The 26,872-nt window shown below is 37.8% G+C and overlaps 1 protein-coding gene across 2 annotated transcripts in view; it reads right to left on the minus strand.

The window, feature by feature from the left end:
* Window positions 1–11,655, minus strand: part of LOC145983104 (protein farnesyltransferase subunit beta-like) — a 42,180-nt gene extending 30,525 nt beyond the window's left edge. For both annotated transcript variants that reach the window (XM_083116377.1, XM_083116378.1), the window contains exons 1-4: window positions 11,529–11,655; window positions 5,140–5,283; window positions 3,182–3,294; window positions 1,208–1,333 (exon numbers count right to left, since the gene is read on the minus strand). In XM_083116377.1, coding sequence (XP_082972503.1) covers window positions 1,208–1,333; window positions 3,182–3,294; window positions 5,140–5,283; window positions 11,529–11,615 — 470 coding nt within the window. In that variant the 5' untranslated portion in view covers window positions 11,616–11,655. The remainder of the gene's footprint in view (window positions 1–1,207; window positions 1,334–3,181; window positions 3,295–5,139; window positions 5,284–11,528) is intronic.
* Between the last annotated feature and the right edge of the window lie 15,217 nt (window positions 11,656–26,872).

The raw sequence follows: 26,872 nt of genomic DNA on the forward strand, positions 1-26,872 counted from the left end.
GATAGAAGATATTTTGAAGCAATCTTTTGGTTCGTTCTTTTGCAGAAAAAAGCGAAATTGTGGCGACAGGGAGGCCAAAGCCTATTTTGAACGATTTAAAAACCAAGTCGTCTGCTGGATATGACCAATATTTCAATGTTTCGTGGTATAACGACTATCCGTGATTATGTGGATGTGCGCAATTGTCGAAACTCTTTTGTTGGCCATGTACTCTATTTTCGGGTGAAAAAAAAGTGTGGAATTCAGGTGTGGATAACATGGACCATGACCATGACGCACCCAAAAATTCAAATTCAAATGAAAAACTTCACTTTATGACAGCATCATAGAACTTTTTTTGATTTGATTTGATTGATTTTGCTTCGCTTGTGCCACTTTTGGCTAATTTGCGAAGCTGGGGATGAGTGATGATGTGATGAAATTGATGAATAGACACCACAAACGTCCATGCCCAAGCAAGGATTCGAACCTGGGACCACAGCATCATATGACTATTTTCAAAGAAGAGTCGTCAGATTGATCTGCTCTATAAGTAGCCTTCGATGTTTCTGTAAGTATCAAATTACATATTATTGTGTCAACAACCAATGTTTACGGTTTCACTTTAGTCCTTATGTCAACATTTTTTTCCCGATTAATAACTTTACCAAAATCTAGTATTGAATTGCAGACGTGCCAGATTAATATTATATGAACTACTTGGAAGACATTGGGAGGGGGGGGGCATGAGGTGGGGAGGCGCCCAAGTATTACGGCTCCTCCCCTAAATGTCCTACTGATAACCGGTAACACTTTTAAAAATACCATGCCACGCCACTGTAATACTCAATGTATCAAACTGAAGTATAGTTTGTCAACAAGTTTTAAATTCCTTGCTTGTTCTTTCTTCCTATGTTCAAAAACCTACTTTTAGTACACTACTACAAAAATGTTGACTTTTTCCAGACAGTAAATTTCCCTGACATTTCCATGACTTTTCTAGAAAAAATACATTCCTTGACTTCTCCAGAGTGGTAGACACCCTGATAATTTAATAACAAAATATATATTTTAGGAGAAGCTGACACTTTTTGCCAAATGGTACTGTATAAAGGTAATTATTAAGATTCATTATGCACTTGGGCCCAACAGTACTCACTGTCATTAACGACTGAAGAACAAGCATTTTACTGCAACATGCAGCTGATCATTTTTTCGTTAAACACACCTATTAATTACATTGTATGCTTCTTCCGTACCCAAGATACATAGGGAGTTTACAGCTGCATATGTAGGTGCTAGGTGGGAATACTGGCCTGGTCCTCCCCCATAACCTCCATCAGGATTCTGGCATCTGGAATACAAGGGTTTGTTTTCATTAACTACTATAAGAAATTTCAACATAATATAATTTATACAGATGGGACACATTAAATCAATATTACAGCAGCATCAGCTGGAATAGCCACATTGATGTATAAGTAAAATAGCCAATAATTTTACTAGTTCAATATTTCCATTATGGACGGGATGGATTAATCGATATCGGCAGATATCAGTTTATCATTAAAATTACCAATAATTTGTACTGATCCGACATATCTATAACCGTCTCATAATTTTGTGCAATATTCTGCCATTTCATTATACCTTTTATAGATATAAATATATAATATATGCGCTCTACTTATTTTAAAAGAAAAGTCTAAATATGCAGCATCTAGTAACAAACATTTATTAAGATCAATAAACCATTCAAAGGTAAAGGTAAAGTGCTCCCCTGTGCATAGCACCATGCCATGAAGGCGTATAGGGGGTGTGAGGGTAACGCCCCACACTTTCTTGATCCGGTCGTGAGTGGGGGTGATGTGATCAGCATCATGCCCCTGACTGCCTTTACCCCCCAGGGTTTCCCCCAGGTATCCATGTTATTCGACGCTGGGTGGGAGCCGGGGCCGCTTCCATCGTTAGAAAAGTTCCCAGATTTGAACCGGCCGGGGATCAAACCCGGGACCTTTAGCATGGTAGTCAGACGCGTTACCGACTGAGCCACCGCGGCCAATAAACCATTCAGGTTCTTCAATTCTTCTGTGGAATTTTATGTTGGATTGGTGTAGAATATCTGCACTTTATCAATATTGGCCAAAATCTCACATTGGTTCATCCCTAGTTTCTATAAATAGCCTGTAATTTAATGCAAAATTCTTCCATTTTAAAATTATTTTTATGAGTTTGAGTTTTTAAGCTAATCAGGACCGGACATGCTGTTTAAAGTGAGTCAAACCGCTATGTACCCCTCTAAGTATTGACCCTGGGACCCCTTGATTACAACATTACCACTATGCTCCATTTTTTTAAAGTAAATTCCTAAATATGTTGAGCTAGTGTTTTAAGTCCACTTTATGCACAGTAAGGCTCATCAGGACTGAACCTACAGCTTAAAGTGGGATCCGAACCACTATGTGCCTCCACCGGGTATCGAACCCAGGACCCCTTGATTATAAGGCAGTGATGCATTAACTATGCCATTGGGGAGGCCCCCCTAAATATGTACTTCAAACAATGACATTAACAATATGACAATGAAATAATAGTAATTTGTGCACAACATTGTTTTGGAATTAATATTATGCACAGACACTATTCATACGCATAACTTGGGATCTAACTTTGGGGGAGGGCAGAATTGAACTTGGATTAGAGGGAGCAGGGGCAGTTGCCCTACTTTTTGCCCCGCACTATGCTAAACCTTATCTACAAAGGGAAATATAATGTTGTTGCCCCCCCATATTGGCACCTTGCCCCCCCCCCCAGTTTTGGAACCCAATCACTGCCACTGAACTTGGAGCTTAACTTTCGGGGGGGGGGGGAGAATCAAAAATGTCTTCAAGCTCGTAAAACCATCATCTAGGACTATTTTGATAGATAATTAATTACTCTTTACTTTGCTCCTCACATTCATGAGGTGAACAAAAGTACCATTAACTTTTAAATTTTCATAAACCTTAAAATTTCGGGGGGTACCAAGTTACACTTATGACACTATTCATAACCAGAATTACAGTAGAACTTAACCGAAATGTGCCAACATCTTCCCACACACTATTTAATTAAGTCTGTAATAATATCAAAAAGACGAATACCAATTATGAGTTCAGCATTGAAAAATCTGAACTTTCCACTCAATTAGCAATGAATTTACCTTGCTAAAAACTGTGCTATTTTTGAACCTTCTTCTGAAGGTATGTTTTCATCCAGGAGATCCAAGGAATGAAGAATCCAATAACATAACCATGGCCGACTGGCATCTAGACACTGAAAAAAAAATATAGAAATAACCATTTCTTAATTACAATTTCTTAATGGAGTGGTTCAGTATAAGTAATGGACTAAAACAGGGAAGTGCTCTTTCCCCACTGCTCTTCATAATTACAATGGATGCAATTAACAAAGAGGTGGGGAAAAAGATAGGAGAGGTAGAGACGAAGGCCCTGTTGTTCGCTGATGATTTAGTAATTTGGGGAAACAGGGAAGAAGTACAGAGACAGCTTGATAGTTGGAATCAGGAAATCATAAGAGCAGGAATGAAATCCAGTGCAGAAAAGAGTGAGGTGCTATTAACAACAAGAAACCGAGCCCGAAACGAACCAAGAATAAAGATGGACTCGGAAGAGTTGAGGGTAGTGGAGAGCTTCAAATATGTAGGAAGCATAATTGAGAGAAGTGGAAGAATAGATGAGGAGGTGGTGGACTATATCAAAGCGTTCGAAGATTAATATGGAACAGGGATGTACCTATGAAATGCAATAAGATAATATATATAACACATACTATGTGCCAATAATTATGTATGGAGCAGAGACTTTGACAATGACAGAGAGAGACAAAAGAAAGATGCAGGCAGTGAAGATGAAATTTTTAAGGAGTATATGGGGAAGACTAGAAGGGATAGAATAAGGAATGAGGAGATCCGACAGACAGTGGGTGTGGTGAAGCTGCAGGACAGAATAGATCAGGCACAGATGAGATGGTTCGGACACATGAAGAGGATGGATGCAGAAAGACTAGCAGTAAGAGCTTACAATGCACAAGGAGTGGGAATAAGGCCAAAGGGGAGACCAAGATGTCAGTGGAAGGAGCAGATAGTGGACAGTGCTAGAAAAGGACAAGATTGGAACACCATGGAAAGAGAGGAGTGGTGGAAGACCAGAAAAAATGGAGAGGCTTGACTTCTATGCCGACCCAGCCAGAGGCAGGAAACGGCAAAGGATGGTGGTGATGATTTCTTAATTTAACCTGAGGCTATGCCTAAATTTATAAACACTTTGTTACATTATTTTCTAGTATATTTTCTATACTCAACGATGGGTCCCGAGGGGTCATTTGCTGGGTCATGAAGTCAGGGTCTAAAATTTATTTACTGTATCTTAGAAACAAAAAGAACAACTGTTAGATATCAGCTGTGATTCTGGCATTTGAACCAAATTTTTAGATTCACGCTTAACAAATTGTCGGACAGCTTTATGAGGTGAATATCCTAAACTTTTCGATGTTGCATTAAAGTTGCTCACGCCATTCTACACCTCATATTTGTGTGAAAATGGATTTTCATCTCTGATTCAAGTAAAAAGCAAGTACAGAAATAGACTTCACGCACACTCAGACTTAAGACTCAAATCAACCACCATTGAACCCAACATACCCCCAGGTTATACGGAAAAGGCAGCATCAACAGTCACATTAGTTAGGTGAGTAAAAAAAATGTTTTCAATTTCAGCATACGTAGTTAGTTAGATGTTACACTAGAGTAAATTAGTTTCTTAAATTACATATTTACTTTTCTAGAATGAAGTATGCGCAATTTGTTTAAGCAAGAGTAAAAGAAGGCTTCTTAAAGTACTTGATGTTAGCAAAAATATTTCATTACCAACTGGGTGCACAAGCCTACAAGGTATTCTGCCCCACCCTCCAAGGTGGGTCCCGGACTGAAAAAGGTTGAGGACCCCTGTTTTAGACGAATACGTTAACCACTACCAAATTCTAAGTAAACTGTATTCATTACATTTTAGCACTATTTTCAGAGATATCCTATGAACTGATTAATTTCATTTTTAAAACTAAGCACATTAATAAACAATACATGCAATTAAAAATAATTACCTCATATCGACTTGATAGATGTGTTAAAGCTTTCTTCAAGAACGAAGCATGTCGATACCTGTACAGCAGAGGTGCTTCTGGGTCTATTTCAGTCCGCTTTGAAAACAGATCAAATAATTCCTCCACAGATTCCTCAACTTTTATCTACAAAAGTAAGAAAACTACATTAGAAATGCTAAAACCACAAATGAAAGTACAGTAGTCTCGCTTATTCAACATAAACGGGCCGGCAGAACGTATAAGCGAAAATGTCGGATAATAGGGAGGTATTAAGAAAAAAGCCTATTAAACATCAAACTAATGTTATAATTTTACACATTACGGACCTAATACAGTAAACATGTTTTACAACAATACAGAAAAAAATTAACTGGAAAAATGAACTTACAGTTACAGAATTGTCTGAAGTTAAACATAGTACGTACATACAGTACTTCAAAAGTTCAGTCCTGTGATGACTGAAAGAAATTTTTGAATGTAGTCTGCTTTCCTGACGATTGCAGTTTTTTGCTGTCAAGTCTCGGCATCTTTGCAGCATCATCATGTTGATTCCAGTAGATTCTTCTTGTTGCTCAATATACAGGGTTATTACAAATGATCTTTCAGATTACAAACTTGAATAACTCACGTTTAATAACACTCAGATACATGAAAGTGGTATCAATGGAAAGGGAATCTCAAAAGGTTTTGTTACATTTGGTTCGCAACATCACATCACATGTGCTCAACGTGAGCTACCTGTGTCATGCGACGCACATTGAGCCTGTAGTCCAATTCCTGCCATACACGTTATAACACTGGACGATCCACTAATGCAATGACCTCTGTGATGCGAACATGAAGATCCTGGATGCTAGATGGTAAAGGTTGCCGATACACTTGTTGTTTGACAAAACCTCAGGGAAAAAAGTCACAGAGTTTAAGGTCAGGGAACGTGGAGGCCAATGCAAATGTTCACTACCGTCACATCCAGCATGTTACTCACCTATTCAGTTCACGTCTGACATCTAAGTGGAAATGGGGTGGTGCTCCATCCTGTTGAAAAATTAAACCTTCGATATCCTGTTCCAGTTGTGGAAGAAGGCATGTCTGTAACATTTGTTGGTACGAAATACCCGTGATTGTGTTCTCGTTGGGAAAGAAAGGGGCATACACCTTTTCATGGCTGTTAGCGAAAAAACATTCAGTTTGGGGGAGTCTCGTACATGTTACACATAACCTCTATGATTTTCCAGACCCCAGATCCTGACATTATTTTTGTGCATTTTGCCCGACAGAAGGTGGCTTCATTACTGAACACCAATGATTCCGTGAAACCATCAGTTTCCATTTCGATTTGCATGTCCTTGCAGAAAGACAATCTCTTGGCTTTGTCGTCCAGTTTCTGGGCCTGCAACAACTGCAGATGGTATGGATGGAACCGCAAACGTTTCCGTAAAATCTCCACACAGTTGGTTGTGGGATGACTAATTCTCTGCTAACTATAGTGGTGGATTTCTGTGAACTTCGTACAAAACTCTTTCTCACATGCTCCCCAGTTTCCTCGTTTACTGGTGGATGGCCGGTTGACTTTCGCTTGCAGATGCATCCCCTTGCTTTAAAGTCAGAATACCACTTACGGATACTGGGCCCACTGGGTGCATCGTCACCAAACTTCCTCCTAAAATTATGTTGCACAGTGATAACAGACTGACAGACGTGAATATCCAGCACACAAAAAGCCTTCCTGTCATCGTTGGAAGCCATTTTCTCTTCTATTGCCCCTAGCGACGAAATCAATAACTACGCGACAGTTGTACTAACCACTAACACTTTTTGAGTTTCCCTTTTCATTGATACAACTTTCATGTATCTGAGTGATATTAAACGTGAGTTATTAAAGTTTGTAATCGGAAAGATCATTTGAAATAACACTGTATTTAATTGAAGTTTCTAGAGCCTTAAATCCATCATTATGTGAAATTCTGCGAGGCTCAACAGTTGGTGCTTGATCTGGATCTTCATGTTCATTCATACATGGTATGCCCAGGGATTTGAAATTTCAATATTTTTCACTAGTTTTGTTAAACAAATAATCAATGTAATTCTAGAGAGGGTACAGTGGGTTAACAGCACTGTTTTTGTTTACATGTGGTAAGTTTTCTTTCTAAAAATGCCAACAGTGAGGTAGAGTGATGGGATTAGATTGAGCTTGATAATTATTAGGTACAATTAACTTCAAAGAGGTAAAGATGCAAATTATCGAGAACTACTTATATCTTGCAACCAGGGGGGGGGGGGGGGGGTGAAGGGGTGCGAAAAACTTATATTCTACCGAAAACATTACCTCTTTCAGTGTCATAGTGTTACTAATCTGATATTCCCCGGACAGATTTCATCATTTCTACAGAAGAAACTACTTACGGTAATAAATTCCTGTAGCATTGTCTAACATCTGGAAGGTGATGTAACGGATTTCTTCAAATTTAGAAGTGTGGGGCTCATTTGGGGGCAGGTGACTCCGGCCAATTTCTAACATGCCTTTAACAGGGACTCTATATATAAAGCCGGAGAGCCGGAGCGGAGCCCAGAATCGGTGGGAAATTTGGACTCAAAAATTTCAAAGAAAAATAATTTTTTAGTTTAAATTTCCCACCGATTTCGGGACGAAAAACGTGAATACACCTTAAAGAATGTTCCGCAAAGCAGATAGGTAAGTACAAATGTCAAAAATTGACAAAACGAAGAAGTTATAGGTGTCCGGGGAATATCAGACTTTTACCGTCATATTATGTCACATCGTCGTCATATTGAGGGTAACGTTGTAATATTTCAGAAACAAAATTGTGACTTCGTGTGGTGCTTACTGTAACCTCAACGCGGAACCATAATGTTAGAAACTTAAATGAAAGATTGCAATATTTCTGAAATATGTCTGAAACTTGGTGTGCTATATGGGATGTTATGTGATGTCAGACTGATGTTATTTTTTACAACAGGCAAGCATGGATCCTACTCTCAAATATATTCCACATTTATTTTGCTGTACTGTCAGCAGTCTATAAAGATCAGTGGCCCTTGTTTTTATTTCTTCAAAATTGTTGTTAAGAAGGTAACAGTATGGTACAGTGAAAACACATTTCACTCGTTTATTTCCTAATTATTTACATTTGTACTTACCTGTTATGCATAGTGTAACATTTTTGAACATGGGATTATGCTTTTTTTCACTGAAAAAAAAGTGTAATTTTTCACATTACAAGTATTTATTGTTCATTGCTAATTCGCTTTCGTTACACACAATATGGCGGGCAAATCTTGACTCACTTTGTCTATCGTCAGCTGATATGCAGTGTTTCCAAACTTATTAACTGAAAAATGCCGCACAAACTATTCACAGAAGGTTTTTAAGCAAAAATTGATCCACAAACCATTCATGGAAGGTTAGGTTAGGCAAACACAAAATTAAATTGAAAAAAAAAATCACAATGCAACCTTCACTTGAAAAATATGATTAATACGTATTTACAGAATCCCATGTATTCCTTATGGGAAATTAACTGCAACTTCAAATTATGGCTAATCAAATGGGAGTTTAGACTCTTCAATTCCTACTACTATGACATATTTCAACGTGTCCTCTTTCCGTCCATGTACTTTTCTACATCATTGGATGTTTGATATTCCAGAGAGAACGAATAAAATAATGGTCCCATAAACCTAATTCATGTCTCCTTGTCTCATACGGCCATCCTGGCAGTGCTGCCAAACCTGATGTGCATAAAATATTTAAATTTGACCATTAATAGAGCTAAAGATGACTTTCAAGGAGCTACATTAACGAAGGCTGCATAAAGTGCCTTCTAGGGTAATTTTAGGTGTCAGAGGGGTGGGGGCGCTGCTATTACCGTTAGCTTTAAAGTGGTGGTAATTTATTCTTAGTTTTCACCGCCTAGATTTGGCGGCATCACCCATCTCAATAATCCAATAATGTTAACATGAAATTGAAAATAAAGGATTCCGTGATAACAATACTGTCATCTTCACCTTAGCCACAGCGCTATGCCTATATAAAAATACCTGGGGAAGAAAGAGGGGGTGGGTGACACAGCATATATATGAATATCACGTCACGTGCAAAATGTAAACTCATGCAAAGGTTAAGGTTGGGCCGAAGACAGTGGTGGCATCATGGTGGGGCAGAAGGCGCATGCCACAGTTCACAGTCAAACAAGAGCACGAAAGAGCCAGATCTGGCTCTAAAAGAGCGAAGTTGGCAACAGTGATTGGCAGCTGCCCCAGCAAGAAAGACCTAGGGGAATTTGTCCCTCCTTGCCTTAAGAATTGTTTCTTCTTGTCTTTCAAGTAGTCTGTTTGTGTTTTTCAATAAATGTATATAGCTCAGTGTTAGTTGTATGTCTTCCTTTGCACTGTTGGTACATGATTTTGTTGTCTGCCTACTTGTTCTTCCTCTTTTCTTCAAGTGGCACTGGAACAAAAATTTCAGTTGCTTTCAAGTATCATCAGGAAAAATTATACACCCCCAACAATAAAATTCTAAATAAAACACTCGGGAAATTATTTAACGTGAGTATTTGCTAGGGTACTATTAGTATAAGGGAAACACCCATAAATCATATTTTTTACATTGCTAACGTACTATTTTGGAATGTGGAACATTTCCTAAGGTGAAATAATGCATTTCTAACTAAGATAATGTCTATTTCTTACATTTACGAGTACTTACTGTTACTTGTTATTTCGATTCTGTAACATATTATGGCGGGTGATAGCGTACTGGTTCAGGGCACGTTGTGCAAGTTTTTTGGCAATTTATGCAGTGCTGCAATCTCGTTCACCGGAAAATACCTACTTTCATGCTCGGATTTGAAATTATGCTAATACGACACAAACCATTGACGTTAGCCCCAAAAACCATTTTCCGTAAGGTTAGGTTAGGCAAGCATAGTTAAAAAAAAATTTTAAATATTAAAAATACTCGACACGTCATGTTCATGTTCTAGTGAAAACACGGTGAGGCTGAAACACTGACTATGGGGTTGCATCATCTTAACACACGGAACATTGGGTAACACTTTACTATACCGGAGACGGATTTCTTCAAATTTACAGGAGAAAGTACTTACGCAAATCATTTTCTGTAGCGTTGTTGATGTTCGGGAATGTAGTTTTGATCCATTTTAATGCGAATGCATGTGGTTTTCTACGAGAATCTATTTCCGACGTGCTATTGCTGCTGCCGCCATTTGCTTTCTGCACGAGAGCACAATATGCGCTATTGCTGCTTTTACAAGATGACGTGTCTAGGATGCGTCGTGAAGTTGTTGCCGGGTGTGGAAGATGCTGTGGAATTTGTAATTCAACATGGAATCTTGAAGAAAGAAGTGGAATGCAGGACATGGAAGGTTAAAATTAAAAGAATTCTATGTATTTTCTTTCATCGAGAAAAACCGATGTTGTCCGTATATGCTAAATTGAACGAAAGGAGTGCTAATGGAACCTAACCTAACATAGTAGGCATACCTCGTCCCCGTGATGGTTCTTGGGGCTATCGTGAATTTTTGGGCTAACGTCAATGGTTTTTGGGGCTACCCATGGATGGTTTGTGGGAAATAAGGAACAACAGTAAGTACTCGATAATGTAAAAAAAAAAAAAGACATTATTTTCGTTAGAAAATCATTATTTCACCTAAAGAAATGTTCCGCAATGCAGAATAGTACGTTAGCAATGTAAAAAATTGCGAAATAAATCATTGATAGGTGTCTCTGGTATAGTAAAGTAGTACCACTACTAAAAGTTGATTTATATTTGATTTGGGGACTAAAATATGCATGCATATTTCATGTTTTCTTTATTTTCAACGTCGCACCCCTCAGCACCCCTAGATGATCAATCCTGGCGCCGCCGCTGCTTATAGCCTATGCTTTTACATGCGATGGTTTTCAACAGATCATGTTAGAGGGGGACAGTTTTGCTTCAATTCTCGAAACTCACATTTTCTACAACAAATTGAATGCATTCGATGCACAATTGGAAACGCGCATCATTGTTGATCTTTACTGTACTATTTCAAGTTACATATATTTACAATGTAGATGGTTAGAAAATCGCCTTGCCGTAAGTTTGAGATAAGAGTGCGTGCGCTTTCTTGCATTTAAAAAAAAAAAGTAAGTAGTAAAATCACGACCACTGACAGCATTCTTACTGACTATGGTTGAAGTTCAAAAGTTTAAGTAAAGGTTTTGTTTTTTCGGTCATTACTTGCGATATTTTCGTGACAGTAATACAAATTTTGGAATTGGAATTTTTTCGTGCGAACTGATAGGATTACCTCAATGAAAAAAAAATAATCAAAATTTCGATTGCAACATATTAGTAATTATATTACCTGTTCTTCCGACGTGATTGTCGGCAAATTTTCATCTTTGAATCGTTCCTTTTTGAGGTCTTCAAAATTCCTCACTTCTGCAGCCATGATATTTTTCAGCAGCTGCGGTTAATATCGTTCGCGTTCTCGATCGACCCTAGAATCTCGAAACAATCGAACAAATTTATGGCACGAGCAGTAGAGAGGTAAATAAACAACAATTGGTTACTTCCTATGTTAATTTTGTGTACACGAAATATATCGTGGAGCCATCTTATAGTAATTAATTTATTTTATTTTAATAATTTAAAATATTAAAGAAAATTAATATGTAGCCATGAAAACCCCTTAGCCAATCAAGTCCATGCGTTGATCGTTTCCATAGTAACCTCTCCTATCAATCACATTTTACTTCACAGAGGTGTTCGTGTTAGGTGTGGGTTGTGCATATTGCGAGACTTCCATACGTGGATCTCCTCCCAAGAGTTAAATATAAACTTCAAGATAAATGGAAACAGTGGTGTATGGAACAATTTCAATCCGCGGGCAATACATATAAATGGTTTGCAGAACATTCACAAAATAAACCTTGGTAGTACTCATAAATTATAAGGTGCGTTGCAAAATGATAAGAACGGTATGGAATTTGAACATATCGTGGGAAGGAAACAGGAAACGAAAGTGATGCAAACTGACAGAGAGAGGAAAGCATGTTATGAGAAACGTGGTACTCTTCAGGGAGACGTGTATGTTGTGTAACAGCAGGCAAGGTCGAAGTCAAAAGAGCGTTGCAAAATTATAGGAACGAAGTGCGGTTACCCCCTTAGATGTCGTTGCCAGTGGCTACAGAGGGCGCTATTGCAGCTAGACGCAGATCGCGAGATATTCATGCCCTGTTGAGGAGTACGACAGCATTGATGAAGATGCAGAATGGGCCATCGAGCAGGATTGTCGGAACGTGAAAAGGGGCAGATATTGGCATATAATTAAGAGGGACTGTCTTCGAATGAGATTAAAAAAAAAAGTAAAGTGCTCCCTGTGCATAGCACCACGCCATGAAGGCGTATAGGAGGTAACGCCCCACACTTTCTTGATCCGGTCGTGAGTGGGGGTGATGTGATCAGCATCATGCCCCTGACCGCCTTTACCCCCCAGGGTTTCCCCCAGGTACCCATGTTATTCGATGCTGGGAGGGCGCCGGGGCCGCTTCCATCGTTAGAAAAGTTCCCGGATTTGAACCAGCCGGGGATCGAACCCGGGACCTTTAGCCTGGTAGTCAGACGCGTTACCGACAGCCACCGCGGCCACCTCTTCGAATGAGATTGCACACCGAATTTGTCGCAGTGCCTGTGTGGTGAACAATTTCCTAAAATTTGGAGACAGGTATGGAATGAAGAAAGTGCCGGGAAGGCCGCGGAAATTGATGGCCCGTCAGGAACGTGACATCTGAGGAAGCTGACTGCTGGTGAAACATCCCTCAGTTGGATCGTGATCCTCATATTCATGTGCATCAATGAACGCTATCACAGGCTGTGAAACGCAGCAATCGTCTCCGATATCGCAAGGCCAAATGACAGCCACGACTCACAGCACAACACAAGGAGCGTCGCGTGTCCTGGGCCAAGATGCACATGGCGTGAAAGGAGGAATGGCAGCGGGTAATTTTTAGTGATGAAAAGAAATTCAATTTGGATGGTCCCGATGGCTGGAGAGACTATTGGCATGATCTCCGCAAAGAGGAAGAGATCTTCTCCAAGAGACAACAAGGAGGACAGTCTGTAATGGTATGGGATGGGTTTGGTTATCATGAGAAAACTAATCCCGCCTTTCCCACAGGCTGTATGAATGCGCTTTGATACCAAAACGTCCTAACGGACAATCTATTGCCATTTCCCAATGGCATTGGTGGAGTTTTCAGTGGCCTGCGATTTTCCCCGACATTAACCCATGGAAAACCTGTGCCGTTCAGTGTACTCCAATGGAACCCAGTGCAACAACATTCATGATCTGAGGTATGCTATCGTTGCTGCATGGGATGCCCTTGATGCTAATGTATTGAAAACGCTGGTGGACAGCATGTGTGATCGGGTCTTCAAAATGGTGTACTGCCATGGTTCGTGTATTGGCTATTAAAGCAGGTCTGGGATGCCGTTCTTATCATTTTGCAACAGTAAACATGGTCACTTTTAAGGTTCGTTGCCTTGTACTTTCTCCTTGCCTGCACATGACTTCTGGTCAACACGTGTTCTTTTTGTGTACATTAGGTGAGCATTGTAATGTGCTGTGTGCCTGTACCTGTAACTTAGTAAACGTGTCACATTTTGATTCGTTCTTATCATTTTGCAACGCACCTTATAATGGTTTGCGTCACCATGGAGTTCCATTCCCTACATCTCTAATGGACATATCCACTCTAACCTAAAATATGATATTAACTGTATACTGCATTCCATTCATTTTATATTAACGTTGTGCAAGATAGTTTGAGTTAATTCGAAATAGTTTGCAGTGCTAAATCGATGCTATACGTCACGAAAAACCGAACGGCCTCTGATTGGATATTCCAGTTATGACGTTCTCGTTCAGTAGTGAACTCTGTCGTCTGCTTGGTGGTCTAGAAATCCGTGCACGATGGCGTTCGTTGCGCCTCTTGTTTGTAACGCTGAATATTGAAAAAATTAAAGTTTCGATTATGACATTCGAGAGATGTATGAAAGCCAATTCCGGCAATCTAGCATGTGCAGATCATTCACGGTAGCTCCATATTTTGCTCAACTGATATTGGATGGCGCAGAGATAAAGAGGAGCGCAAGTAGCGAGATAAGTTTTGCAACTTATCGTCCTTTTCCTAAGGAATATGTGTCATATATCGTTGGAAAGCTTATTATGTATAAGGAATTCAACAACGTAAATCCCAAAGCGAGGAAAAATTACCTGGAGGAGGAAATCGATAAAAACCGATGTTGTCCGGATATGCATAATTGAATGTACTGAGGAAATTTTTCGATGATGAAGCACATATTTAGGGGTGAAATGAATGCTAATGGAACCTAACCTAAGAAGCCTAACCTAAGCTCATCCCCGTGAATGGTTCATGGGGCTACCCATGCATGGTTTTTGCAGCTAACGTGAATGGTTTGTGGGGATACCCATGCATGGTTTGTGGGGCTACCCGTGCATGGTTAGTGGGGCTACCCATGCATGGTTCATGGGGCTACCCATGAATGGTTAGTGGGGCTATCGTGAACAGAAAGTGTAAAAAGAAAAAGGTACTTAACCTGTCTACAAGGACGGTTTTGAATGATTACTGGGGATAAACGTATTTTACACTATCTACAAGTTTTTGGAACCTGTTCTTCTTCGTGCTCCATACACACGCACAATGCACTGCGAACGCAAAAAAGCAATCACCATGCAGAATGCAAACGAGCAAAGCACACTCATTCACAACGCGGACACAAAGACGAACCTGCAGTGTTGTTAACTCTCATCGGTTACCACCAAAAGGCAATAAGGACATAAAGTAGAGTCTAGCCGATTTTTCTCAGTAGCAATCATTCCTAATTTTCAGTTGTTATTAGTAGTGCTGGTATTACTGCAGTGCAACAAGTTTACCTGGAGAATAATGTCAGTGTCTTTTTGCATGACTGTATAAACAAGCATTTTTTTTTCTTCTTTCTTGCGTAGCTGAAAATAAATGTGTGATGCAATGCAAATGAGCGTCGGGGAAGGGTGGGGGTTCCAACCGGTCCATTGACCAGCTCCTAGAAGTTGGCTTCGTTTATTTCAACTTACAAAAAACAGAAAGTATATTATTTTTATTGTAAATAATAATAACAGAAATACATTTCAGTTAGATATTATTCCAACCATGAGCGTTGCCAGAATATTTTGCTGGAGCTCTGGGAATGATAAAACTTGAATAGTTGAAATAATAATAATAAAAATTAATAATAATAAAATGGTAAAACTCATAATCAGATAGATCATATTCTCATTGATAAGAGAAGGCATACTAGTATAATTGACGTTCGTACACATAGAGGTGCTGACTGTGCCAGTGACCATTATTTAGTAATTGCTAAATTAAGAGAAAGACTCGCAGTGATAAATCATAAGCAACAAAATCTAAAAGTTCTAAAATTTAATACAGTTAATACCTTTCTTTGAACCATCTACATTTATGTTAAAAGGTTTAGAAAAATTAGGCTGTACTAAAGCTTCTGGAGATATAACCAAATCACTTAACCTTTCAAAAGCTTCCTTCTACGTCCAGAGAATATTCGACTTTAGAAGTTCATAAAGTGGATGGGCAACTTCTGCAAATTTATTCACGAATTTTCTTCTCCAGTTAACTAAACCCAAGAATTTTTGAAGTGACCTTTTGTTATTTGGTGTTGCAAAATTTATTATAGCAGAATTCTTGCTATCTACCTTAATTTCATTTCCAGAAACAATGTGTCCAAGAAAAGCAATATCTTTAGAAGCAAATTTGCACTTTGAAAACTTGATGGACATATTAACATCTTTCAATTTTTGCAGAACAGCTTCCAGGTGTGTTAAATGCTCCTGCCAAGTTTTACTAAAGATCAAGAGATCATCTAAATAGCAAACAACAAAGTTGTTGAATCCTCTCATGAAAATTTTGTTCATCCTGTCTTGAAAAATGGACACAGCAGATCGTATGCCGAAGGGAAGATATTGAAATAAATACTGTCTACCACGATATGAGAAAGCAGTATAAAGATGTGATTCTGAAGTTAATGGGATCTAGAAATAGCCACATGATAAATCAATAGGAGAAATATTTTGATCCCAAAAATCGTTGTAACATTTCATGAATTGGTTCAACACTAACATGAGGACTGATGACATGCTTATTCAAATTTCTAAAATCCAGTACTGGTCTCCATAAACCACCTTGTTTTGGCACAATGTGTAGAGGATTTAAATATGGGGAAGATTCTTGATATATGATACCCCAACTTTCCCATTTGGTGAGTTTTTCTTCTAAATTCTTTGTCCTAGAAATTGGTATAGGATAAGGTGCCGTGGCAATAGGTACGTCACTGTCTAACTGTATCTTATATGGCTCTACCTTGGCATGTCTTGGTTTGTCAGAAAATTGTTCGTGATAATTCCATAAGAGTGAAAATAAATCACGTTTCTGTGAATTACCGATATCTTCAATTGCAAATACTTTCTCGTGAATATCCTCTGAGAAGGCATATAATGTGCTTCAATATCTAACATATGTACGTATTTTAACATCCTACATGACTGGAATTCATTCTCCGTTATGTCAGTATCATGCTTCACACCAGATACAAGCTTCTCAGATTCAACACTTATCGTACTAGAATCCTTATTATTTAATGCTGTACACACTTGCTTTCCTGATGTATTAAACTTATATTCTGATTCCTAAAATCCACAATTCCTTGTTCGTAAGAAAGGAACACCTAAAATGATGTCTGCATTAAGTTCTTTTAAAATGAAAAATTCCATTGGAAAGTATTCACTGTCAATCTGAATATTTATCGTCTTACAACCGACAATTTTGCTCTTTTTATTTCCAGCAAATCTAGATAATCTAATGTCATCCACCTTGTCCAACGTAAGATTACCAATACATGATGATATCTTACACCAAACCTCATAATTCATAACATTTGCTTGGCTACCACAATCTATTATACAAATGTTAGGCAATTGACATATGATTCCATGTACAATTGGAACTTCTGTTAAAGGTACAGGAATATCTTCATCGTTAATAACCCAGTCATGTTCTTCCTCAAACCATTCTAACAAAAAAATAATTTGCAAGTTACTTAATGCATTTTCAGTCGAAAATTTCATATCATCACAAACATTAAGTAAATCAATCGACTCTTCCTTGTGCCTCTTGTAGGTAGTGCAGAGGGAAAGAGGCTCTTCCGACTGCCTTTCCAACTGCTGTGGCCTGGAATCATTAAATCGTAAAGACTGAACACCAGAAGTTAGATTTTGAGTCAAATTAGGACTTACACCAGTATTAGATGTACTCGTCATTATATTTATTACTTTGCATATTGCTGGTTTGATTCCTCACTCTATCACTCACCACTGGCACATCTCGATTTTGTGGTGGACAGTTTTCGTAAACGGAGGGAAACAAAGGTCTGTTACTATTAAAGTAACCATTCCTAGAAAATCTGTAGTTAGGCTGCCTAAAATTAAGACCATTATCCTGTCTGGAATTCTCATTCAGGATATTTCTATTATTATTAGAGTAAAACTTGCCAGTATTGTAAACAATCCTAGGAAACATCTGATTTCTATTTCGTCAGAAATTTCCAAAATTAGTAGCATTACTTGCATTATATCTTGAACTCATAGATTGGTTTACATTGTCTTAACTATTTCCAACAGAGGCAGCCAAATTATCAGAAGGCAGAGTTTGAGTAGAAGAAGTACTATTACATCTTGTTTGTCAAATATTTACTTGTCATACATTTAATCTTTGATGTTCACTCTTCTTAAGACCTTTGTTAGACTTGTCGCAATTTAAATCTTCAGGTAAATAAATAAGTCCTTTCCTACTAGTTCTAATTCTAATAACATCTAACTTACGAAGCATATTTGTAAGCTGATCCATTGTCTGAACACTATGACAAGCGATATTGTGTGTTATCCGGCAACTGGCTCATTATCAACTGTATAACATCTACATCATAACACCATTAAGCCTTGTTTCCATGATTATGAAAAACTAAATATGCTGACCAAGGCAGTAATTTATTTTATTAAAAACATAAACTAAACATAACGTTTCAACCTTCTAGCAAGGTCTTCTTCAGACTCTGTATCAAGTACAAAAGAAACAAGATAAAAAAAACAGGGCATTATATATACACAAACATTACTCCCTCCAGACTATTTAGAAAGTTGTTTGGAACTTTCTAGCAGGTGACTTTCACTTTCCAACCTTACTTTCACCTAAAAGGCTAAACACAATTACTTCCATATAGAATGTGATTGGACTTTTAATCTCACGCTCTTTTCCCTTCATTTTTCTTCCTTCTCTCCTCTTTCTCTCTTGTCCTTTCCACTCTTTCTAACATCTTCTTCCATTCTTTGTTTAACTTCAATCCCCCATTCCAGTTCATTGTGTCTTCTTCACCTTTCTTCTCTATTTCCTTGGCTTCCTTCCATTTTCTCACCAGCATTCTCTTCTCCCTTCCTATCTGCTTAGCCTCATCCCACTCTATGTCATGTCCTGTTTCTCTCGTGTGTTTAAATATTGCATTTCTTTCTCTCTTAAGTCGTACATCATCCCTATGTTGTTTCAACCTGTCTTTCAGCCTCTTTTTCGTTTCTCCTATATACACACTCTGACATTCTTTACATTTCACTTCGTAGATAATCTCTTCCTCTTCTCTGTTTTCATTTTTCTTGTTTGCATTCCTCGCTATTCCTAAGATGCTTCTCCCTCCCTTCCTGTAAGTTTTAATTCCCGCTTTCTTAAAAGAGAAAGAGGAGGGGAGAAGGAAGAAAAATGAAGGGAAAAGAGCGTGAGATTAAAAGTCCAACCACATTCTATATGGAAGTAATTGTGTTTAGCCTTTTAGGTGAAAGTAAGGTTGGAAAGTGAAAGTCACCTGCTAGAAAGTTCCAAACAACTTTCTAAATAGTCTGGAGGGAGTAATGTTTGTGTATATATAATGCCCTGTTTTTTTATCTTGTTTCTTTTGTACTTGATACAGAGTCTGAAGAAGACCTTGCTAGAAGGTTGAAACGTTACGTTTAGTTTATGTTTTTAATAAAATAAATTACTGCCTTGGTCAGCATATTTAGTTTTTCATCATCTACATCAATTGGATTGTCCACTAAATTACAATATGAGGAATGTGTTTTTAGTGCAAAGGTTTCTAAACTTCCATGTGCATTTTGGTCATATTTTTGATTCCTTAAAACAGCTAACTGGGATTGTAACATTTCAGGCGAAGCAAACTGTTGAATAAATTTGTCTTCAAAATCAGAATAACAAAAGAAATATCTTTTGTGTGTTCTAAACCAATAAGCTGCTCTATTTGTAAAACAATTCTGAATGCTCTGCAATCGTTTATCAGTAGGCACTCCTATCAGATCCAACGTTGAGTTTAATTGTTCCAAGTATTCTCTTGCAGATTGCGTTTCAACTCTACCTGAGAACTTTGGTAATAAAGACAATTCATTTAACTTCAAATGTCTATCTTTCCTCATGTACAAGGGCAAAGAATGAGAGTCCGGTCTTACATTACATTGAAAATTATGTGCACCATTACAATTTTCTATTCCACTCACAAATGCACTATCATGAATGTTTGGTGACTGTTGATTGTCAGCAAAATATGTGCAAGGGTAAGAACGATTAAACAGTTTCCTTCTAGACTCATCGTTATCATTATGAGAATTAAATGCTCTCTGTGTATTATTCATTCTTGAAGCTGTGTTATAAGACCTGTCTGGATGAATTTGAGTATAATTAGTAGAACCGGAACACCAAGTGCAAGGATAGTTTGTGTAATTCAAATTACAATATCCTCCATAACTGCGGAAGTCCTCTGGCCTACGTAACATATTTGATGTTGTTTCAGGAAATGCGTTATTCGAGGAAACATCAATGTTTTTCTTAGTTTGTACTCTGTGTTCGTTTAAAATACAACTAGATCTATTCATACAAGAGCAATTAGAATTTACTTGCATCTTTCTAGCAATATGTAAACTAGATTGTTTGCGATTTTGCTTCCAACTTACATGTTTAAGATGCGGTTCTCTTACATAAACCGTCTTTATTTTAGTAGTATCCGTAGAGTTAATAGAACTTCCATCTGAATCACTCAAACCAGAATCTCGCTTATGAACCAATTCCAGAATCACGCCTTACATTTAACCTTCTCGATTGGCGATTTGCAACATTATCAATACCATGAACTTGAGAGTTCATATTAGAATATTTGTTATGAGAAGTACCTGTAACATTACAATCAGCACCACCATAATTTACATTAACTGATTTCTACATATTATTCTCAATGACATCAACATGCAATGCGAGCTGTTTCAAATTATCATCGTACTGATTAACAATTTCAAAACACTGTGAAATCTTAGAATCGATTGTTTCAACTTGCTAACAACAATCATCAAATCCACATTTGAGTTTACCTTTATCGTCTTTTGCACCTTGCAAAGAACCTTCAATTTCATTTATTTGTTTCTCATGAAGATCTTGTGTACTAAGAATGTGTGATATTTTACAGTCATAATTTTGCATGCTTTCTTGCAACTTCTGGTTTAATTCTTCATTTGAACTTACACATGTTTCTGCTAAAGATTCGATTCTTTTTGCTACATCAGAAGCCAACATGTCTATACGGTTATTAACCTGCTTAAAATCAAAATTCATAGATTCAATTTTAGACTGTAATTTGACATTGGAAACTTCAATTTTGGATTTCAACTCTTCGTTGGAAGCTTCAAGCTGAGATTTTAATTCCTTATTGGAAGCTTCAAGCTGAAATTTCAATTCCTTATTGGAATCTTCAAGCTGAGATTTCAATTCTCTATTGAAAGCTTCAAGCTGAGATTTTAATTATTTGTTGGAATCTTCGAGCTGAGATTTTAATTCTTTACTAGAATTAACTACATGAACTGAATGCTCTTGATTGTTTCTAGCAGATCGTTAAAATTAGGACTAATACTCTCTTTGTAAGCTGACAATTCATATGGATTATAACTAGGTTCACAAGATTTACAAAAGTAATCCTCTACTGTAGTAGAATAAATAGACCAATGAACTGACAACTTCAGACAAGAAAAGTGAAACCATGAAAGACATTTATAGCACTGAACAAATCTGATGTCAGCTTTCGTATCACCACAACATTCCACCTTGCGAATACTGGTATGTCTTATCATCAGAATTAACTTCTTGACCTTGAACGTTTGTAAACCTTGCTAGATATGTGCCCTCGTATTGCATAGCAGTCTTCTTTCTGCTACGAGATTTAGATGAATCTCTGGATGACATTCTTCATTAACAAAAAAAAAAAAAAAACCTACACACACTTAAGTACTTGAATATCAATCAAATGCAGTTAGAATCCGCATCAATCCCAGACATACTGAGATTATATTTCACCTCATTTATCCGAAGAACTACTTAACTTCAGAGTCCTGTCACGTGGTTGCCACTTTTTTGCTAGTGTTGCAGAGGCTTGACCATCTTACATCACTGTTCTACTTCAAAGCAAATTATAAAATAAGAGTAATGTAAATAGTTCAAAATCACAACACCGTTCTCTGGTGAATATACTTGTTATTTGCACTAAATGAATACATTAGTTTATGCTCGATTTGAAGTGATCCGAACTACTCACAAACTTTCTTGTTATCTCCTTCACTTGTTTCTTACAACTGGTTGCTATGCAACAAAACAGTATGCTATAACATTTCTTTCTTTTTCTTTTACACAAGAGGTGATTATACATTTTAGAATTTGAGTTCAGTTACGTATTGGAGCATCTGGTACTCGTATTTGTGCATAATGGTGAAATCTTTATTTCCACTGTGATGTCCACAACACTGACCAGCTATAAAATTCGGGCTGCTCTGCTCTTGTAACTCACAAGATGGAAACTTGTTTTGGCACAAGGCAATAAAAAATCTCATTTGCAATGTTAACTCAGCAGAGAAAACTGTGGTAAAGCACTGACTTAGTGCTTGCTTAGTGGTAACGACCATTTTCTGTTCTAGTAGTTACGTATCTTTTCCAATCCATTATCTCATAGCAAACACAGACACGTCCTAACACCAAATGCAGCCAACGTTAAGTGCAGACGACAGGACGAGCTGAATGGCGACGTCACAAGATGACGCAGGTGTGTTTTTTGCGCAACGCTTGGCTCAAAAATTAGAAACTTGATTTTTTACCTAAAAATGAATGTGGCAAATTGCAGGGGTTATTTGTCGATGGTGTAGATTTTAAATATGATCTTTAAAAAAAGTAGTGGAAATGTCACGGATCCCATTCCTCCCACTATATGGCTTCTTTATGGATATGCAAGATGGTGTAGTTTGATGATCTAGCACTGACCGCCGGGCCGCTTGCTGCCGAGTCTCGTAGCAAATGTCACAGAATGCTCTGTGTATATATATATGTTTTTTTTTCTTGTGAAAAATAAGTGCATAGTGAACTAAATATATTTTGCAAAAAACTCAGAAAGATGACTAAAATCGACTAACAGTTGATAGGGTCAGAAAAAAGAAGAATCAATACAGACAGTTGAATGTCACCCTGTGTTATAATGAAAGTGAAATTTAATGACAAAAATCTCACGACCACCGGAACTCTTCAGGCATGTTTTTCAACCGCCAGGCCTCGTGCCGGCACCGGGCCTTGGCATCAATTATAACGGTTCGCGAGACAAGCGGCTAGCAACAGCTATAGAAACTTGGAAACGCATGCTAACAGCACCAAACCTGACCTGCCTAACACTCTTTTATCTGCTGTTATGTGCAAGGTTATTAGAATTATATGCATATGTGGTTGGGTTAGGTAGGTCAGGTTTGATGCTGTTAGCTGCTCGCATCGGGAAGAGGTTCTCCTGATTTTTTTTAGTTTGGGCAGCATTTTTTAAGTTTATTTTTAAAGTTTGACTATTTGTTAACAAACCTAGACATATTCAAACTATTACTCTTTATGGTTATAAAGTAAAGTGTTCCCCTGTGCATAGCACCACGCCATGAAGGCGTATAGGGGGTGTGGGAGTAACGCCCCACACTTTCTTGATCCGGTCGTGAGTGGGGGTGATGTGATCAGCATCACGCCCCTGACTGCCTTTACCCCCCAGGGTTTCCCCCAGGTACCCATGTTATTCGACGCTGGGTAGGCGCCGGGTCCGCTTCCACCGTTAGAAAAGTTCCCGGATTTGAACCGGCCGGGGATCGAACCCGGGACCTTGAGCATGGTAGTCAGACGCGTTACCGACTGAGCCACCGCGGCCACCACGGTGGCTCATAAAGCCACGCGGTCTTTATGGTTATACCATAATTTATTTGTCAATATTTAATTTCCAGTCTAAATACTAATTGATGTATATTAAAAATTAGCAAGCCATTTGAGAAAATTTTTTTGGGTCTGGGCATCTGCTTTTACAAAAACCGAATTTACCGGACCGCGGTTTCACAAAGATATTCTATGAAAAATGTTTTTATATGGTCGATTGAGAACAAAATTTGGGAAAGAAGGTTGTGAACCACTCCTTTAGGCAGCAAATATGGGCAGGAAGGTTATGCAACCTTCACACACCACTCCTCAAAACTGCATCCCCTTCAACTATGACTTCCTCCTGGCAAATTCCTTGGAATTTCACAACAAAGCAAGACATTAAATAGAAATTCTTACCAGCATTCCTATTGCTTTTCAAAACCTCATCTGTCCACAGTATAAAAAGACACTGCTAGACTATAGCTGCAAAGTGTCAAATTTCTGTACTCTCTCCTGTACATATGCTGGAATAACAACCACTTGAATTTCCATTATTATTTTTTTTCACTCAAAAAGTTGATTAATCAGTTGCTGAAAAATATCATGGCTACAGAAATGAGAGTTGTGGGACAGTTGCATGTGCAGAGAGATGTCGACTGAAGAATATTGAAGAGGAGGAAATTAAAAATAAGGTGCAAGAGGGTTTCAAGTGTTTTCCAGTTCAGTGTAAGCACACATGTTGCTTGCATGAATTACCGTAAAACCATAACAAAACACAAAATTTCGGAAAGTGTTTCACTTGTTTCTTGAAATCTGGACGAGCTACAGAGAAAAAAAATGGACAGATAAACCTAACAAATGACTCAATGCAAAACATTATTTTGATCTCCTTTTGAGAGTGAACATTTTATTTTATGTTACCTTTCCGCTTCAATTAAGGACGCAGCAAAGACAAGTTAGACACAACTGATTTATATGCATGACAGTAATGCTATTAAAGAAAAAAAAAGTTTGGTCCAGCTTTGAAAAAATGATGTGTGGAAGGTGGCAAAATATGATATCAGCTATCAAAAACTCAACATAATCCTCCCTGACTGCTCAATACCTAGGAAAGGCCCAGACTTTTCAAATAAATTTCCAGATCATTCTGTGGTGGATTAACATCAATGCTAGAAAATGGTCATTAAAATCACCAAGTCAGTGTCTTCATCTTAAGACTGTAATTGGTCAGTTTTTTTTTTTTTTTTTTTTTTAAATGGCCAGTAGAGTCAAATTTATATTTGCCAGTATCTTTCCAGCAAATTCCATTCTTTTTGCCTTGTCCTCATTCTTCAGCGCCTGTAAAAACTGTAACTTGTATGGCTTCATCACCAAACAACGCCGCAAAATTCTCCACACAGTTGTCTGAGGCAGTTGCAACTTCTGACTTGCACGACGTGTTGATTTGGAACGGCTACGTTGAAAAGACGCTTGGATTCTCGTGACATTTTCTACCGACCCATGCGGCCTCCCAGTGATCTTTCCTTTACATATGCAACCAGTGTTTATGAACTGTCTATACCACCTGAGAATAGTCCACTCACTTCGAGGATTCACTTGGTAATGCAAGCGGAAATGTCTTTACACTGTAATCGCAGAGTTACACTTACCGAACTCGACAACACAGAATGCCTTTTGCTGCTGCGTCACCATTTCGATTCGAACTGAAATAGCAGGATTGTGAGAGCACAAGTGCTACACTCGCGATCTAGCAGCAATTGAACCAAACTACACGATGTTACGTTCCGTTCAGAACCGCTGGACTATAATCCGATGAGTACTTTCAACAGCATACTGGTTTGTAATACGTGCATTCTTTTTGAATCACGGTGCATTAGAAAAAGGTGAAAAAGATGAAACATCTAAAAATTAGCAAGAAACAGGAAAATTAGATATACTAATTATTGTTAAATAAATAATACTATTAGAAATAATATTATTAACATGCTAAATGTTTGTTTGAGGGGTGTAAGGGAAAATTTAGTGCCAAAATTAGAATAAATTGGAATTTTGTAAAAGAAAAGTTTTAGGAAGGTGTTCTGAAAAAAACTGGAGGTGTGGGGATAAATGGGAGACATACAATATCAAAAGAATTTAAATGCTTCAATTTACTAATCCAGTTTAACTATTTAAATTCATTGAGATTATATAGAGGTATATATGTTAAATACTGTTTAATTGCTTTCAGTTTCTTGTGAGTTTCTGTAATTTGTTTGATGTGTGTGGGAAGTTTGTTATGGTATTTTATTCCTGCAACATGAGGTGATTTGTCTGAGAGAACAAGTCTGTGTGCTTGCATGTGGAAGTTCTCTTTTTGACGTGTGTTGTGCTGATGGACGGTCGAATTCTTATCTAATTTACGGTGTTTTAGTACATATTCAATTACTTTGTAAATATATAGGGAATATATGGTCATAGTTTTATTTTCTCTAAATAATTCTCTACACGAGTTTCTAATTGGTATTTTGAACATATACCGTATTGCTCTTTTCTGTAGAGTAAGCAATCTTTGAGTGTATTCCTGCGCAGCTCCTACCCATGCTATTATGCAATACTCTAGGTATGGATATACAAGTCCATAGTATAGATTTGCAGTAGCGTACGCAGGATTTCGTCAAGGGGGGGGTTATTTCTAAAACTTTATCCAAATTCACATTACCTTAGATTTATTATACTTTAATTAAATAATAATAATCACAATTAATTAATAATACTTATAATTAATTAATTAGCTGAATTACTACTAATAATACTACTAATACCACTACTACTATTATGTAGTAGAGATCTACATAAATATACCATTTATGAAAACAATAGAAAGAAATTACTTTCTAATCATTCAATTTTTATCAAATCCTGGGAGCATTTTTTTGTTTTTGTTTTTGTTTTTTGTCTGGTCAACGAGGTGAGACATTTTAAGGGTGAAGAAAATCCATAAAACAAGAAAATACAGGGTGGCGCGGAGTCGACTGACACATTTGATATGCTCATAGATGATGAAAGAAAAGAAGGATAATAAGGAAAACCGTATGTAATTGTACATTGAAGTATGCAATTTTATCAATAACAACTTACAAGTTCATTTTTTGAAAATTACATCCGACAGGTGGCCTCCTTCGGCATCAATGCATTGTTGCAGACGTCTCTGGAAATTATTGTACACACGTCTCCGTAGTTCCTCATCAATAGCCGTTACTTCCTCATCAATGGCTTCTTTCAGTTGTTGAAGAGTCGTGATATGCCTTCTGAACACACGGTCTTTCAAGAATCCCCAGAGAAAAAAGTCAGGGACAGTAAGATCGGGTGA

The sequence above is a fragment of the Lepisma saccharinum genome, unplaced genomic scaffold (assembly GCF_977018435.1).
Source record: "Lepisma saccharinum unplaced genomic scaffold, izLepSacc3.1 HAP1_SCAFFOLD_650, whole genome shotgun sequence".
Lineage (NCBI taxonomy): Eukaryota > Metazoa > Arthropoda > Insecta > Zygentoma > Lepismatidae > Lepisma > Lepisma saccharinum.